The sequence below is a fragment of the Mytilus galloprovincialis genome, chromosome 8 (assembly GCF_965363235.1).
Source record: "Mytilus galloprovincialis chromosome 8, xbMytGall1.hap1.1, whole genome shotgun sequence".
NCBI lineage: Eukaryota > Metazoa > Mollusca > Bivalvia > Mytilida > Mytilidae > Mytilus > Mytilus galloprovincialis.
Window position 1 is genome coordinate 197,992 of NC_134845.1, and position 17,627 is coordinate 215,618.

Here is a 17,627-nt window from a genome sequence, read left to right on the forward strand (position 1 = left end):
AAATTTAATTCATCTTTAATACAATAAATGCTTTCGATCGATTTCCAAGCTTCTTTTGTGCAATATTTCTCTATTAATCTTATATTTACTAGTTTGTCTAAACATAAAGTTGAAACCATTTCAGGGCGAGTTTCTACGTGTTCCTCTTCTATCACAAGACCGTCATCAACAGCTGACTTTGCTTTTTCTTTTCCAACAAACCATTCTAATACAATCGCATCAGTCTCCTTGGACGCTTTTTGATCAAAAGTAATACATTTTGTCTTTCGTGCCTGCTATTTAGGTAATCCTTTTACAGTTTGTGTAATTCCCTTTGGTCTCCCGCGCTTTTTCATTGTAGGTGGTAAAGCTATACTCGAAATCGTTTCAGCAGAGTTCAATTAGTTATGTTTGAGTTTAATGTCATCTCTCTCTGGTTCGATTTCACCACTTTCACTACAGTGACTATCGGTAATACTTTCCACTTATTCAGTCAGTTCTAAAACTTCGCTTTGTGATTCCAGTTGATCAGAATGATGTTTGCACTTCAAGAACTTCCACCACTAAACAATGCTTTCCATCATTTCAATGTTTTAATATATTTTGTAAAGTGGATGTTTTGTTTAAATAATCGTTTCCTGTTGCTTTCGAAAACAAAGTTGCAATCTGCTGGGCATGAAGCTGTGTTTGTCTGTATTTCTCACTTTGTGACAATTTACGGCTACGTTTTGGAGTGCTAATAATAGAAGATCGTGATTTTAATTCTTCGGAGGGAAATGAACAAAAAAGTCTATGAGATCTAGTATATGTGCCTAAGTTTCATCTCTGGTATATTCCATTCATCTGAAACAAGTCTTCATTGTTGACATCTCAAAGTTTGTGTCTACATGGGAGAAACATACTTTTGAAGAATGTGCATGTACAAATGAATTCCACTACACTTGCCCCTCTTTAAGTTTACTCTCCACACACCAAAATTCTCCACCTGTCCAGTTCTCTTACTTTTTCAATACGACATCGCTACAGTTTGAAGTTTGTTTCAATACATACCTAAGTGCGTACGGCGTTAACAGTTCTTGGTATTTGTATTCGGCAGATTCCGTATCAGACGCATTAACCGGTTTCTTCAGAAACATGCCAACAGTTTTATGATCTCTTTCTGTTCTTAATGATTTTATGGCGATCAGAATACTTCCTGTGAATTCTGGGCAGGTTTGGATGGATAGTCAGTACGGACTTCACTTTATCATTAATACTTTCGATTCTGTTATTTGTTTTATTTCCAAGGTTGACTCCATCTTTAAGTCCGTAAACCTATTCTGACCTTATAATATGCCAGTTTCTGTTGAAATAGGAGACTACGGTACCGTTCAGATGTCAATTTTTCATAACAAGATTTATATTATTCCTCCGATCTTCAGTAAGATATTTTCTGTACAGTTTCTAATTAAGGAGCTGATTTTTTTACCCGGGAGTGATACCAAGTTTTTCAGGTGTTATCTCTCTCCTGAAATTGCATAGCACATGACTGTGAATAACTGGAGATTAGCATCAGGCATCGCTTTTAAAACTCAATACATTCCGTTCGGACATATCTTTATTAGTTAATATAACTTTTAAAAACATTTTCCCATGAAGTCTTATGTATTTTTAAACAGTTCTATGATAGATGCAACAAATCTTGATCCTCCTCAGTTAACAGAAACAATACAACATTTTCAATCCGCCCATTACCATCAACTGTAATTATGAAATAAAGTGACAGTCGCAGATTGTTTGTTTTGTATGTCGCATCAATAAGTTTAATTTCGGGAAACTGTTCGAAAGTTGACTTTATAGCTTCATCTTGAAAGAAGATTGCTTTCAGGTTTTTGTCACCATCCGTGACATATTCGACAACAGCACCCAATCATTAAGTTGACTTGGTCTATCTTTGTCTATTTTCTTTATGCCTGAATGTATATCGTGCACATCTTTCAAAACAACTTTCTTTTCATTTTTCTGCATTACAAAGTTCTGTAGCATCTTTTTGTTAGCGTTTACTTTGAGCATGTTTTCTACATCTTGTCTTTCTTCGGAAGATAGAATGATGTCTCTGTTTTGGCAAGTACTTGAAACAAATTTCATTGATTTCATGATTATGTTCATTGTTGTATTTCGACACTGTTAGCTGTTGTCCATCTGGAGTCGTACACATGCAGTTGAATGAACAAAAGACAGTTCTGCTTGAATGTAGCCTGGTAAGGACGTTGACCTGCAAGAAGATAGACCATCTTAAAAAGGGTTCTTAAATAGTTTATTCGTTATTCGATGATAAGCGAGAATAGCACATTTAACACTTATTTGCTTTTTTAGTTTTGCAATTTTACGCACTACACCAAAACGTACTTGTTAGTGCAAAGTATACACAAAGTTAGGGTAACTTCGATTGAAAGATGTTGAATGTTGCTATTCGACTCAAATATTTTGAAATTTATTTAGTTACAAGAAAAAAACAGTGATGAATGTACATGTATAAAAAAAAATCAGGATTGGTATCTTCCACGTATATATACACAGATACAGATGAAATGATGAAATAACTAGACTTATCAGTAGATGAAGTTTTGTGTGCCTCCATGAACACAGCAATACTTAATAGGACCACAGAGTAGCCTATTGTTTAATTTTTGTTTGGTGCTCTGGTTTTCATGAATTTGATTGTCCTCGAATCCCGCTTCCATAGTTATCTTTTTCAAACTCCTTTAAAACCTGCTGTATGTCTTCATATGAGTCGAACTTATCATTTAATTTAAGTTTTTCGTCTTCTATCTTCGAACGTTTAACAGAAATTAACGTATGTACATGTAATTTAATGATTGCAGTTCACCAAAAGTTAATATACCAGACCATGAAGTCAAAGTAAAGACTAAAAACTTATTGACATTTAGCCCTATATCCGATTTGTATATACATAATTTCATACAAATATTTTTTATTTCTAATAGTCGGATTAAAAGTCTGAAATAGGACCTGCAAAATAGCAAAACTCTATATAGATTGCTATTTTCCGGAGCCGGCAAAATAGCCATTGCCTTTTTTTCTGAGACAAGTGTTTGGGACCATCCACAAGAACTTGTGGTCATCCGATGTTCAGTACTTCAGTATTTGATTAAGGTTCATGGACGAGAGCGGTTTCGAGTTGGTCACTGCAAACAGAAATTATGGTCACTCACAGAAAGGGGAAAAGTGTATCAAAATTGAGAGATTTATTCCAGGTACAAATTTAACTTTATACTTTTTGATTTGTCTTGACTGCGTTTTATATTATTTTGTCAACGTTCCATCAAGTTCAGAAGGTAACCTTAATTTTCGGAACAAGGCAAGTTTAACACAGGACTGTTTTGGCCGAGCTGTCAAAAGATTTCAATACCCCCTTAACATAACATTGTCCATATTCTGAGTTAGAGCTGATGAAGTTTTCTATAATGTTGATATAATCTGTCCCAAAAGTAGTACAACACACTGTAAAAATATTATTCAGAAAGTGCAGATGGATTTTTTTTTAATTTTCATTTATTGTCTAAAAGAAATGCACTAGGAAATAACTATGGTCTCGGACCCAATTCATAATTTTTTTCTCGCTAAAATATAATACGTTGATACATACACGAGTAGGATGGTGACAAGGGAACATCACCATCTAAAAATGGATAGGAAATGAAAAATTGTCTTTTTTTATCATTAATTTTTGTATTAAGCTTCCCGTTAATGATAAAGATATCAAGATCGAGTAAAGTGCAGTGGTCATTGTTAGTATTAGCTTTATCTAAAGTAAGTTTAGCAGGATAAATTTCTCTAGTATACATACTGAAGTCGTCATTATTGAGACCCAGTATTGGATCCAAATATCTTAAAGTATGTTTTTGTATCAGATGTTGTTTCGATGGGTCTTTGTTGATTTTAGTCATAAATTATAACTCATATCAATACAAAAACAGGTCCGCGATAAGTGGTGCACAGGTAGTCCCTATTGGAATTCCGATAACTTGACGATAAACGGAATCTCCAAAGTGAACAAAAGTGTTATCTAGTAAAAATTCAGGGGCAGATATAGTATCAAAGCATGTCCATTTGACATAGTTCTTTTGTTTGTTGCTGCTAGAAAATGACCTAAAAGAATTGGAACATATGTATTCGCATTCTGACTTTTTAAATGTCCATTTAAGTAGGTGTGTGAATTTTTTCTTAATAAGAATATAAGGCAAAGAGGTATATAGCGTAAAAAAATCAAAACTTTGAACAGATTCAAAATCACCAATATATGCCAGCAATTTATCATTGTACTTCCAACGAGTTTTTGACACTGCAAAAGCTTACGTTACCAGATTGTGTCTTGAATGGAAAGATGTCTCATTTGGCACTCATACCTCATCGTCGTATTTCTAACTTAATTGGTCATATTGCACCCACTATGATCCAAAGGATTTATATAATCGAACATATTGCACATGCGTCAATAAGACAGCAGCCGAACGATAAAAATACCTCTGACGGACTATGCTGTTGTCTGTTCTATGGTTGGGTTGTTGTCTCTTTGGCACATTCCCTATTTCCATTCTCAATTTTATTTTTCGAGTGATGAAACTATACAAAATATGTTAAGCTAGTTGCCGTCCGAGCTTTTATAACACTTATTTTTAGCATACTGAATATTATGATGTTCAGATCCTGATAAAAAGTTTACACATTCAGTACATATAGAAGTGTTTCTGTGCCAGTTTTCGTGTTTTTCGAGGCAAAAATGTTTTTGGAATGACATTGTTTATGTTTAAAAGAGATTACAACACTTGACAGTGCTCACTTCATCCGAAATTTCACGGTTTCACGCCGTGAAATTATTGCACAGGTACAGCACATAACAATGGGAAAAAAACCTGTTTAACTACTTTTACTTAAAGTCCTGTAGGCTAATGTTACGCATAAAACTTAGAAACTCGCAGAAACTTAGTCTGTTCACGGACGGGAAAACTGGAAAGAAGCATCGGTAGCTCTCGACTTCGGGAACAGTTCACGATCGGATAGCATGGTGTATCGGGTGCCGTGTCAACTTTCTCGGCGATCCCCGTATATCCTCAACTACAAGGGATAGGCCCCTGTACACGTGCGACAAGCGACGCCCACGGTGAGTAGAACAACCCCTTCTCTCTTCTACTACCTTCTCCGGCACCTTTCCATGATTTTCGATCGTGTTTAAATGCAGCTCTGAGTCAAGGGTGAAAAGGCTACTTTGGGACTTGGTCGATTTGCAAACAGTGACATCCCACCCCCATGTACCGAGGAGTAACGGCTGTTGCCAGGCCTCTGCCAATCGAGGACTACGTAGGCCTTATGGGTTTAGAAAATACCCCGCTGTTCAAAGCCCGAAACCCATTACACAAAAAAATTAAAACGGCCTTCCCTCTTGCTGTCTTGTGAAGGGTTCCACATAGGGATGTGAAAATGTTCCCCATAAGAGTTCGTTATTTCATTTGGCGACGGATAAAGAGAAAGGCGCCGGTAATATTTGCGCGTAGTCTTCTTGCAGGCCGTGACAATTCCCTCATTTCAAAGTACGAAACCCATCAAAAATAAATAAGTAAAACGGTTAAACGTGTTCGGGTCTTGTGAATTGTTACGCTTAAGATGTGAAAATGTTACGGATAGGAGTTGTGTCATTTTATTCGGGAACCTTTAACGAGAAAGGCGTGGATAGGAATTGCCAATACTGATTGCTGCCTGTCCGAGCGATGTACATTAGTACGAGGTCTCAGGCAATCCACACTAAAAAGTAAAAGAGCACCGGTCTTACCTTCTGTGAAAATGTTACATGTATCTGTAACCCTAACCCTAACCCTAACCCTAAACCCTAACCCTACCCTAACCCTAAGTTTAATTGTGAAAATGTTACACATAATTTTGTTAAATGTATCGGTGAAAATATCGGTGAAAATGCTACGCATAAAACTTTTACTTTCCCAATGAGTTTAATTTTGAAATTTGTCCCCCCCCCCCCCCCCCGCTACAAGCAGTTGCTGACAGTTTCATTGATCGAGGCCTCTGCCTTTCCCTTTCCGCTGATACGAGGCGCGGGTATATATGGTTCGTCCCTGCTTCAAGCAGCGGCGGACAGTTTCATCGGTCGCGGCCTTTCCCTTTCTGCCTGTACGAGGCGCGGGTAGATATGGTCCGTCCCCTGCTACAAGCAGCGGTGGAAAGTTTCATTAATCGCGGCCTTTGGCTTTTAGCGGGCGACCGCGGGTCTTACGACTAGCAGGGGTAAAAAATAAATATTTTTCATCGGGAAGAAATGTTCACGTCCGAGGATTTTTCTACGAGGTACATCGCAAGATCTTTTAGCGGGCTACCGCGGCCTCTTGCGACGACCAGTGGAAAAAAAATATTTCATCGGGAAGAAATGTTTACGCGCAGGTTCGAGCCCCAAAGGAAGCACGATATCGAAATGGATATTTGTTGCCTTTTTTGGGGGGGACGCCTGTAAAAAGCACTTAGATGCAAAACAAAATGAGTCGTTTTTTCTGGGTTTCCGTCAACAATAACCAGTGGCTGACAGTTTCATTGATCGAGGCCTCTGCCTTTCCCTTTCCGCTGGTACGAGGCGCGGGTATATATGGTTCGTCCCTGCTTCAAGCAGCGGCGGACAGTTTCATCGGTTGCGGCCTTTCCCTTTCTGCCTATACGAGGCACGGGTAGATTTGGTCCGTCCCTGCTTCAAGCAGCGGCGGACAGTTTCGTCGGTCGCGGCCTTTCCCTTTCTGCCTATACGAGGCACGGGTAGATATGGTCCGTCCCTGCTTCAAGCAGCGGCGGACAGTTTTGTCGGTCGCGGCCTTTCCCTTTCTGCCTGTACGAGGCGCGGGTAGATATGGTCCGTCCCCTGCTACAAGCAGCGGTGGAAAGTTTCATTTATCGCGGCCTTTTGCTTTTAGCGGGCGACCGCGGGTCTTACGACTAGCAGGGGTAAAAAAAATATTTTTCATCGGGAATTAATGTTCACGTCCAAGGATTTTTCTACGAGGTACATCGCAAGATCTTTTAGCGGGCTACCGCGGCCTCTTGCGACGACCAGTGGAAAAAAAAAATATTTCATCGGGAAGAAATGTTCATGTCCGAGGATTTTTCTACGAGGTACATCGCAAGATCTTTTAGCGGGCTACCGCGGCCTCTTGCGACGACCAGGGAAAAAAATTTTCATTCAGTGAAAATGTTACACATAACGTTTATATTGCAGATAATAGAGGACCCCTCCACGGGACTGACGAGTGGGACAGGCCCGAAGCACATCATCTTTCAAGATGGTGTGCCGAAGGTAGTGGTGCGGGATGTACCCGTTACCAAGATCCAGAGGTCCGGGATGTACCCGTTACCAAGATCCAGAGGTCCGGATGCGAGTGGCGGCCGACGAAGATGCCGATGTCACAGATGAGGACCTGGGGGATCCCGACCACGGAGAAGCCCACGGTAGAGCCGGGGCTGATAACTAGAAGGCTGGTGAGTAGGGTTATAAGTATCGATCTACACTGTTACTTGTTGAAATCGGTCCACACTTTTGAAAATCAGCGAAAATGTTACACATAACGTTAACATTTCATTTCATCGAGGATCCGCGGAAGACGTTTTAGCGGGCAGCCGCGGGTAGTACGATTAGCCGGGGAAAAAATAATTTCAGCGGGGAGAAATTTCTATGTCCGAGGATTTTTCATCGAGAGGCAGCGGGCGGATATTCTCCAATCTTACACATAACATTTACATTGCAGGTTTTAATGGAAGAATCTAGCAGGGTGATCATTAAGGATCACCATGAGACCAGTAGGGTGGCCCGGAAGCACACCATTCTTCGGGATGGTGTGTGGAAGGAGCTGAAGTGGGTTTCCCCCGGAGTGAACATCCCACTGCCTAGTGAGCCTTGGTGGCTGGCCCGCGTCCAGGACGCCAGAAGGATGGACCAGCAGAGGATTGGACAGGAGGCAGCGTGGTGGGCACGGCAGGACAGGACCCGCTGCGCATCAGGCATTCTAGCGGGTATGCCTAGCAGGTTTGCCCTTAATAAAAGTGTGGGACGGCCTGTTAGGAGCCTGTTTCTGGGGAAGAGGCAGTTGCGGGCAGGACTGGGACGGGCAAGCATGAGAGTCGGCGGTGCAGCCAACCGCGTCCAGGCTTGGACAGACAGTTACCTTTCTATAGGTGAGTACCTTTACCTCCTATGTTAAATCTTTACTTTCAAGTCTTCATGGGGAACTACTGTGCTATGTATTCACACATTATTTTTTTTTCAGGTAATGCAAACTTCATAGAGAACTGTTGTGCAATGTATTCACACATTATATATTTCAGGTAACTACGCGGGAGCCGGCCAGAGGATGGAGGTCCCTATTGACCTCAAGGTGGAGGTGGACGCTGGCATGGCCGACCCCGTCTTGTTCCAGGCGGTCCCTATTGACCCGATAGTGCCCAAGACAGAGCCTGTCACCGGTGAGTACCTTGTATTTAGATATTAGCCAACACTGTCAATCATTATCACTGTTAAGTACGTGAACATGCCTTGCTAATCTTTCCTTTCATTTTTTACAGAAGAGGACATGGTGGAGGAGGAGACCAGGGTCACACCGACCCCAACGCGGAAGGAGGGCATGACCCCAACGCGGAAGGAGGAGACCAGGACCAGCCAGCTGAGGGACGTGGTACAGGAGGCGTACCTTGAGGACTCTGACTCTGGTAGGTACATTGTATTTAAATATCGGCCCCAATGTTTCCTGCCTTATATCTTTTATGCGTAGCATTTTCACGGGCTATGCCTGTGGTTTATGGGTAGCATTTTCACAGTTTCTTCGGCTGTGCATGTTTTCATCGTGTATAATTTTCTGATACTTATTCTTACAGGGAAAGGATTGCAGGACTTGGACCTGGAATGGTCCAAGCTGGACGAGAAGGAAGAGAGGAAGGGTGTATCCTTCCTTGGGAACCTGCTGGCGCAGCAGAGCAAGATGTTGAAGGGTTTCAAGAAGTCGCCGGCGCCAGCAGCTTGCCCAGCCCCGAAGGTTCGCCAGTTTAGGGGGGAGAGGAGATCGTCCAGGAGGAAGTCTATGGTGTTTTTCCCAAAGGCAGCTGACATCGTACAGGAGAAGCAGGGTATGTAATTGTGATAATGCTACGCATAATGGCGAATACTGTATTTGTTTTTTTGTTTTTTTTTTTTTTTTTCTGTTTTATATGATTGTGATAATGCTACGCGTAATTGTGATAATGCTACGCATAATGGTGAATACTGTATTTGTTTTTTGTTTTTTTTTCTGTTCTATATGATTGTGATAATGCTACGCGTAATTGTGATAATGCTACGCATAATGGTGAATACTGTATTTGTTTTTTGTTTTTTGTTTTTTTTTCTGTTCTATATGATTGTGATAATGCTACGCGTAATTGTGATAATGCTACGCATAATGGTGAATACTGTAGATGTACATGGCAAATATTTTTTTTACAGAGTCAACAGACATGACATCAGGGGACGACTCCTGTGACCAGTATGTCCCGCCACCCAGCGCTGATGACTACTCATCGGACGACAGCGGTAAGTTTATCATTAGACATCGAAGTGACGGGCATGAAAATATATCAAATTATGAAAATATATTTTTAGGTGTGAAAATGTTACAAGTAATATTGAAAGTTGACTATTTCCTTTTACAGCGGTAGAAAGTCCTTCGGACGAGGAGGCACCTCCTGCCAAGAAGAGGAAGGAGGTTTCAAATGAGGAGAAGGACCTGTTAGGTAAGTTTAACAATCGTTTACTTGACTTACTGTGAACGCGGTTGTCACATTTGTAGGACGGATTAGATTTGAAAATTAACTGAATGTGAAAAAAAAAATTAGCGACAGCCGCGGGTTAACGGCTGGAGACAGAGGGAAGCCGCAGAAAAAAACAAGGCGGCCCGAGAAAAAAACAAATTTTGTGAATGTTACTTATAAATGTTCGCACTTTTCTTGCAGATTCTTCGGCCAAGGGGTTTGTCGCCCGCACTATTGCGGAGTTTGAGGCCAGTTCCGCTGGAACTGATGTTCCAGCTGTTGCTGCTGACGTGCCAGCGGAGGAGTCGGAGTCTGACACTGATGAAGCTGATGACCCACAGCCAGCTGACGAGCCAGTTCGTAGAACTGAGGTTCCAGCTGTTGCTGCTGACGTGCCAGCGGAGGAGTCAGGGTCTGACACTGAAGCTGATGACTCACAGCCAGCTGACGAGCCAGTTCGTAGAAGGACGAGGAGAGCCACCACGAAGGTGTATAAGGGTGACACGGTGAGTTTTATGTTAATATATTTTTTATTATATACTATATATACCCTTAAGGGCTATCAGTGTAAAACATATCGAACCCCTCAAGAAACTTTATTCGGTGGACGGACTTGTGTATTTTTCTGACAATTGCTACCCGTCATGTGAAAAATTTTCAGACCTGAAACTTTATTCGGTGGACGGACTTGTGTATTTTTCTGACAATTGCTACCCGTCATGTGAAAATGTTACACATAAATGGGAAAATTTTTCGGACCTGAAACTTTATTCGGTGGACGGACTTGTGTATTTTTCTGACAATTGCTACCCGTCATGTGAAAATGTTACACATAAATGTTTTTGTTTTATTTATTTTCAGAAACGACCACGCAGGGAGTGCCAAATTGAAGGGTGTACTGCTGCGGTGGTCAACCTGAGACGTCACATGACGGTGTGTCACCCTGACGCCGAGGCGGTGCCTGTGAAGACGAAGGGCAGACCCCGCGACCAAGGCAACAGGACCTACGGTGGCCGTCTTGAGTGTGGTCTGTGCGGGTCAAATACGATCCGCATGGATGTGCACCTTAAGACGGTGCACAAGCTGGAGAAGGACAGCGAAGAGTTCCGCGAGGCCATCCAGGGAGCAGTGCCTTACGAGGAAGGCACCCAGGCTCAGCAGGAACTACAACAGGCACTAGTAGACTACGGGTGAGTTTGTATTTTGGTACCTTTGATTGCGTTTTTAGAGAGAAAAAAAATACATTGAAATATGACGTGGTATGATTGTCAGTGGGAAAGAATTGGGGTACGGCCGGCCTTTTACGTCGCTGACGACCCAAGACTTGTAAGTATACATGTGAAAATGTTACGCATACGTGAAACTTGTAAGTATACATGTGAAAGTGTTACGCATACGTGAAACTTTTAAGTATACATGTGAAAATGTTGCGCATAAGAAATGCATATATATACAAATGTTGTTTTCCCTTTCAGAAAGACGATGACCGACAGAGCGTGTGGGATAGCCCGCAAGGCTACCACCACACAGAGCCACTTGACGGCTGTGAAGTTTTGGTTGACCACAGGGCTGACGAGGCAGGCGCTCCTGGATCTGGAGAAGATCGGGACCTTGGACGGTGAGGTCAACCGCCACCTCCAAGAAGACAGGTAAGTCAATCATACCTTGTAAGCCTTTACGTTGTGTTTGGGGGGAATGTTGCACGCCATGTGAAAATGTTACGCATACGTGAAACTTGTAAGTATACATGTGAAAATGTTACGCATACGTGAAACTTTGTAAGTATACATGTGAAAGTGTTACGCATACGTGAAACTTGTAAGTATACATGTGAAAATGTTACGCATACGTAATGCAGTGTCAGTTATTTCCTCTTTTTCTTTTTCAGAGTGAAGCCTGCTACCCTGCGGGTATACCTCCACAGCTTGGCTGGGTTCCTGCAGTTCCTTGCAGGAAAGGGTACTTGGCTCCGCCATCTGCGTCTCCTTGCAGACCAGCTCACCACGCTCTCCGAGACAATGAAGACGGTGAGCAAGAGCCTGAAGGAGGATGTCCTCATCGCCAAGGTGGCGAGGACATTGTGGACCTGGACGGACAACGACCCACCAGAGCCAGGAGAGTGATCGAGAAGGCAGAGAGAGGAGAGCAGCTGTCCAGGGCAGAGAAGATGGACGCCCGGAACATCTTATGTCTCCAGTTACTCTTGAGTAACGCCAAGAGGGCTGGGGACATAACCCACTTGAGGCGGGCTGATGTCCTGGCGGCTGTAGCAGTAGATGGGACCGATATCGAGATCGAGGTAAATCACAATAAATTATAAGTTATCGGTATTAAGTGTTAAGTAATTATATTACTGTGTATCGTATTAATATCAATCTCTCTCTTACAGGTGATTAAGTATTACTGTCTATCGTATTACAGGTGTTCGAGCACAAGGAGGCGCGCTCTGGCAAGATCTGCCATGTGAGGATAGCTGCTGACCTCCTGGGACTCATGCAGGTGTACGCGACACACCTGAGCCTACCAGTCAACCCACCAGAGAAGCCCCAGCCTTACTTGTTCCTGACGGGCAAGGGAGAATATCTTACGCCCTCGGTACGTATATTTTGAACATTATAAATGACGGTGTTTTTATTTCGCGGTCTGCTATCGGTCGTATTATGTATTATTCGTTGAGGTCATAATGTCAGTGTGATTTTTATTACAGGCAATGAGTAAGCTGGTCCAGACAGAATGGGATAGATTCTTCGAGGGAGAGGGGATGGAGAAGACAACCCTAACCGCCAGTCGGAACAGGAAGCTGGCGGTTAGCACCCTCAGAGAGAGCGGGGGCACCCGGGAGGAAGCCATTGAGCTGGCCAAGCACATGGCGCACAATGTAGCGACTGCCGACCGGTACTACGACAAGTCCCGGCGAGTGGAAAGCCGTCATGCTGTCCTTGACAAACTTGGCAAGGCCTACAAGGTAAATTAGCTTACTAGTCGCAACAAATATATTATTCCCGTGAAAATGATTCTTTTTTTGTGAAAATGTTACTTAATGTTATTTTAAATTTTTTTGTGAAAATGTTACTTAATGTTTTTTTAAATTTCACTATCAAATTTCAGGATGCAGCAGCAGAAGGACAACAGCAGGCGACCGGAGGCAGCGGTGTGGTCCCCTCTCGGGCGGAGAGAGAGCAGAATCTAGAGGAGCTGGTTGTAGAGAGGAGTAAGGTAGAGGTAAGTACTTTAATTAGTAAACTCAGTCAGTCGGGCCTTCGATAAAACACACAAGATCGGGCAGAAAGTTATACACGATGAAAACATACGCAGCCGAAGAAACTGTGAAAATGCTACCCATAAACAACAGGCATAGCCCGTGAAAATGCTACGCATAAAAGATATAAGGGGGGGGGGGGGAAACATTATCAATGCCTTGGCTAAAGGTATCTTTATTTTTGCAGACGGGAAGGCCAGCTGAGGACACGAGACAGAAGAAGTTGAAGAAGAAGGCACCGAAGGAGAGAATTAGTAAATGGAATAAGGGACTGACGGACTGAGATTTTTTTTTTATTCGTGATAGAGACACCGACCAATAGGGAGTGGGAACGGGGATTTTTTTTTATTAGTGATAGAGACACCGACCAATAGGGAGTGGGAACGGGGATTTTTTTTTTTATTAGTGATAGAGACACCGACCAATAGGGAGTGGGAACGGGGATTTTTTTTTTTTATTAGTGATAGACACCGACCAGTGATAGAGACACCGACCAATAGGGAGTGGGTTAGGGGATTTTTTTTTTTTTATTCGTGATAGAGACACCGACCAATTGGGAGTGGGTTAGGGGATTTTTTTTTTTATTCGTGATAGAGACACCGACCAATTGGGAGTGGGTTAGGGGATTTTTTTTTTATTCGTGATAGAGACACCGACCAATTGGGAGTGGGTTAGGGGATTTTTTTTTTTATTCGTGATAGAGACACCGACCACGTGTATATCTGTTGTATATATCTGTATATAGTATTACTTATTTATTCTGCATGAATAGAGTTAGGGATAGGCCTATGAGTGTGGAGTTATCGTGTTCTACCATGCAGCGAGTGCCATGTTGAAGAGTGCACTGCTGTGGTGGTACTTCACGGTGATGCTACGCATAAGCCTATCCCTATCCCTGTTAAAGGCGGGCAGGGTGGGCAGGGTGGACCGGGGTATCTTTTGCTTGTATATATCTTGTACATTGTCGTTGCCTTGTGTATATATCTGTATATAGTTTTACTTATTTATTCTGCATGTATATGGTTAGAGATAGGCCTATGAGTGGGGGTTATCGTGTTCTACCATGCAGCGAGTGCCATGTCCAAGACCGCACTGCTGTGGTGGTACTTCACGGTAATGCTACGCATAAGCCTATCCCTATCCCTGTTAAAGGCGGGCAGGGTGGGCAGGGTGGACCGGGGTATCTTTTGCTTGTATATATCTTGTACATTGTCGTTGCCTTGTGTATATATCTGTATATAGTTTTACTTATTTATTCTGCATGTATAGGGTTAGAGAAAGGCCTATGAGTGGGGGTTACCGTGTACTACCATGCAGCGAGTGCCATGTCCAAGAGCGCACTGCTGTGGTGGTACTTCACGGTGATGCTACGCATAAGCTTATCTCATAGCCAATGGGACAACTGTCGGCTGTTTGCTTGGGTCCTGACACCGCAAAGGGTTAACCATGGGGTTTTTCCATATTATTGTTTCCTCTATTTTTCAGATATAAAGCAATGACAACGTACATAATAAAGGTTCTAGGAAGCAGGAAGGACTGGAATAGGCTGCTGGAGAGCAGCCAGATATCCACAGCAGAAATCAACTTAACGAAACATGAATTGAAGCTGGCCACCTTAGAAAGGACAAAAGAGATGGTGGAAATGGAAATGATAGAGGGTCGGGGTGTTGAGTTCATCCTCATCCACCCCGACCCCTATCCCTCTCCTGAAGAAGAGACTCGAATGAGGGAGGAGAAGACGAGGAAAAGTGAAGAAAAGAAAGAGAAGAATTTGCTGCACCGCAAAAGAAGGGAGGCAGAGAGGCGGCTTCGAGGCAGGCCAGATCGCTCTGGCTCTGCCTGAACCTCATTGTATAGCATGTACCGGACATTTTACATGACTCTACCAATTACTTGTGATTTTGTTTTCTTTTTAAGTTTATATTTTTTTACCAGTGTAGGTTTCTTTGTTTATTATATGTATTTACATTTTTGTTGTTGTGTTGTTTTATTTTATATATGATATGTTTTTATTATAAATAAAAAAAAAAATCCATTTTTTTTTGTTACACATAACAAACAAAAGAGTTACAGGTATATATTATATATTATAAAATCATCTCCAGTAGTAATACAGTGAAATCGGTATTACAAAACAAATTATAAAATCATCTCCAGTAGTAATACAGTGAAATCGGTATTACAAAACAAATTATAAAATTATATACAATATCTCTTAAGCAGACACAGTCCAGTCGTCAAGAGGGAAGTGGTCAGTGTCCCCAAGAGGTTTGTAATTTAGCATGCTTTTTTAAAATGTAAATGTCAATGTTTAAATTTAAATGTCAATAGCACAACTGCAGATCAACACATTTCAATACAAGTCTGGATTCATGCAAGTAATCTGTCGTTGCAAATGACAACGGGTCACCGCTTTCCCTTTGTGTCTGTATAAATCATCAACATGTCAATTATACCACGAACATATTTTTAATTGCAGACACGACTGAGGAAGAGGTGGTTGATGTTGTGGTGGCACCCAATGTACAGCCTGTTGTCGCCCATGGAAACCTCGAGACGGCAACGGTCAAACAATCAAAGTATGTTGCCCATGTAGGTATTGACCAGGCCATGGGCAAACATTCAAAGTCCGGTGCACAGGCTGATGGTATGTCTTACCCTGTAGGTGGCGGGGTTGATAATCGCAGGGTTAATATCAGCGACAGGGCAGCTGAAAAAAGGCTCGGCATGACTGGGCAATCGCAATAGGACATAGTACTGCTGGCAAGGTAAGGGACAGTTCCCGTCGAGTGGAAGATCAGCGCTTCAGACATGCCAACTGTGCAACCAGACAAAGCCCGGCCATATGTGGCGTCACTCGCAACGGGTTTGTCGGCTTTGTTAAGCGAGATTGACGAACTTCTCATGCAATAAAAAAACCGTGGCGCCGTACCTGCTCCAGCCTTAGTATGCCCGTACTGCAGAATAGAGCAAACCAGATTGAAGCGACATCTGCAAATGGTACACAACTTGACCGATCCAATTTTGATTAAAGTTCGCTTTACACTCGTTCGATGGACCTATTCAACTCGGTCATGACAGGTTTCCAAACTTTCCTGTCAAATAGAGGTGGCTACGTGTACCAGACAAGCATAGTCAAGGATTTTGATGCAGAAAGTGAAGACGATATTATCATTCATCGTCAAGCCAAGCGCGTTCAATTTTAGCACCTTAAGGGAACTGCAAGGTGCGGAAATAAATATGGCATTCTTGAGCAGGTAGCAACCTACAAACACAGTTCGTCGGGAGCGCTATTATTATTCTATCGTCTTCTTTACACAAATATCACTGACGTGTCTCTGTACTTATACATCCCGTCATTGCTGTGTTGTTTGCGATATTTTGCATATTTGCTTTGTCCGTGGTACCTCAACTTTCTTTGTTACATGTAACGTGACTCAATACTTAACAATTCCGCTATTAGTCCGAGAACACAATTATTTCGTAGTGCATTTTTTATAGAACATAAATGAAAATTAAAAAAATCCCACCTGCGCTTTCTCAAAGAAACTTTTACAGTGTGTTGTACTACTTTTGGGACAAATTATATCAAAATTATAGAAAACTTCATCGGCTCTAACTCAAAATATGGACAATTTTATGTTTAGGGCGTCTTGAAATCTTTTGACAGCTTCCGAAGTGCTAATTTTCAACCTTTTTCAGTTGGACCAAATCACTACTTTCCTTTAAAATTCTGGACCCAATTTTTTTTACAGTGTAATTTCATCCCCCTATTTGCAATTTGAGGCATTAAACATGGAGAAATAAATTTGGAAGGGGTATACAAATTAATGGCAAGTAACCCACTGTCAACACTAGGGACTCGAAAATCAAGGGACGACAATTGTGGTCTCGGACCTAATATTGTTCTATTATTAAATTTTGGTCTTTCATATTACCTAATGATTTTTCCTGTATGCCCTTCTTTTGTGTTTCTCTTAAACATCATGACATTTTTCAGAAGAAATACACAATAAGCATGTAGACAACCGGCAGGATGGAAAGGTTAACTTCTTATTTACGTTCTTTCAAAGATGTATGGCTAAAGACTGAAGAGTTCAGGGCACATAAACTTTGAAAATATCCGCACAGCCCTATATTTTAACCTTTGAAAAAAATTGTAGTGCATACGCACTTATAATTCTACAATAAAGATTTTTTTCACATCTTCATAGTAAAAGTGATTCAGTTTTGGCCGTAAAAGCAGATCAAATGGTAAATTAGAGAAATCAAATTACATTGTCAATATTTACAGAAATGCAACCTCAAGACTAATATTTTGAAGCTTTGGCCGACAAAATTAATGTATATCTCGAACTGTGCCGTTTACATTCACAGGTCATACGCACGATTCACTTTGGCCTCAATGTTGATATAGCCAATTCATACTTCCAGTCGTTAACGAGTGAATTTTACATGCATAGATAATATTCAAACTGGACTCTACGTTCGAGTCAAAGTTGATCTAGCCAATTCAAACTTTCAGTCGTTTATGAGCGGATTTGACTTACATCAATAAAAT

General features: G+C 41.8%; 1 protein-coding gene across 1 annotated transcript; it reads left to right on the top strand.

The window, feature by feature from the left end:
* Positions 1–12,526: 12,526 nt before the first annotated feature.
* LOC143043053 (uncharacterized) lies at positions 12,527–13,544 on the top strand. The gene is made up of 3 exons (XM_076215549.1): positions 12,527–12,772; positions 12,916–13,029; positions 13,254–13,544. The coding sequence occupies exons 1-3, from the start codon at positions 12,569–12,571 to the stop codon at positions 13,347–13,349; spliced, it is 414 nt and encodes a 137-aa protein (XP_076071664.1). The 5' UTR covers positions 12,527–12,568; the 3' UTR covers positions 13,350–13,544.
* Positions 13,545–17,627: the final 4,083 nt, after the last annotated feature.

Excerpts from the sequence above, each read along its gene's own strand:
- LOC143043053 (XM_076215549.1), top strand. The coding sequence starts at position 12,569 with ATGGAGAAGACAACCCTAACCGCCAGTCGGAACAGGAAGCTGGCGGTT. Across the intron at positions 12,773-12,915 it reads AACTTGGCAAGGCCTACAAG|GATGCAGCAGCAGAAGGACA; the intron begins GTAAATTAGCTT and ends ATCAAATTTCAG. Across the intron at positions 13,030-13,253 it reads TAGAGAGGAGTAAGGTAGAG|ACGGGAAGGCCAGCTGAGGA; the intron begins GTAAGTACTTTA and ends TTATTTTTGCAG.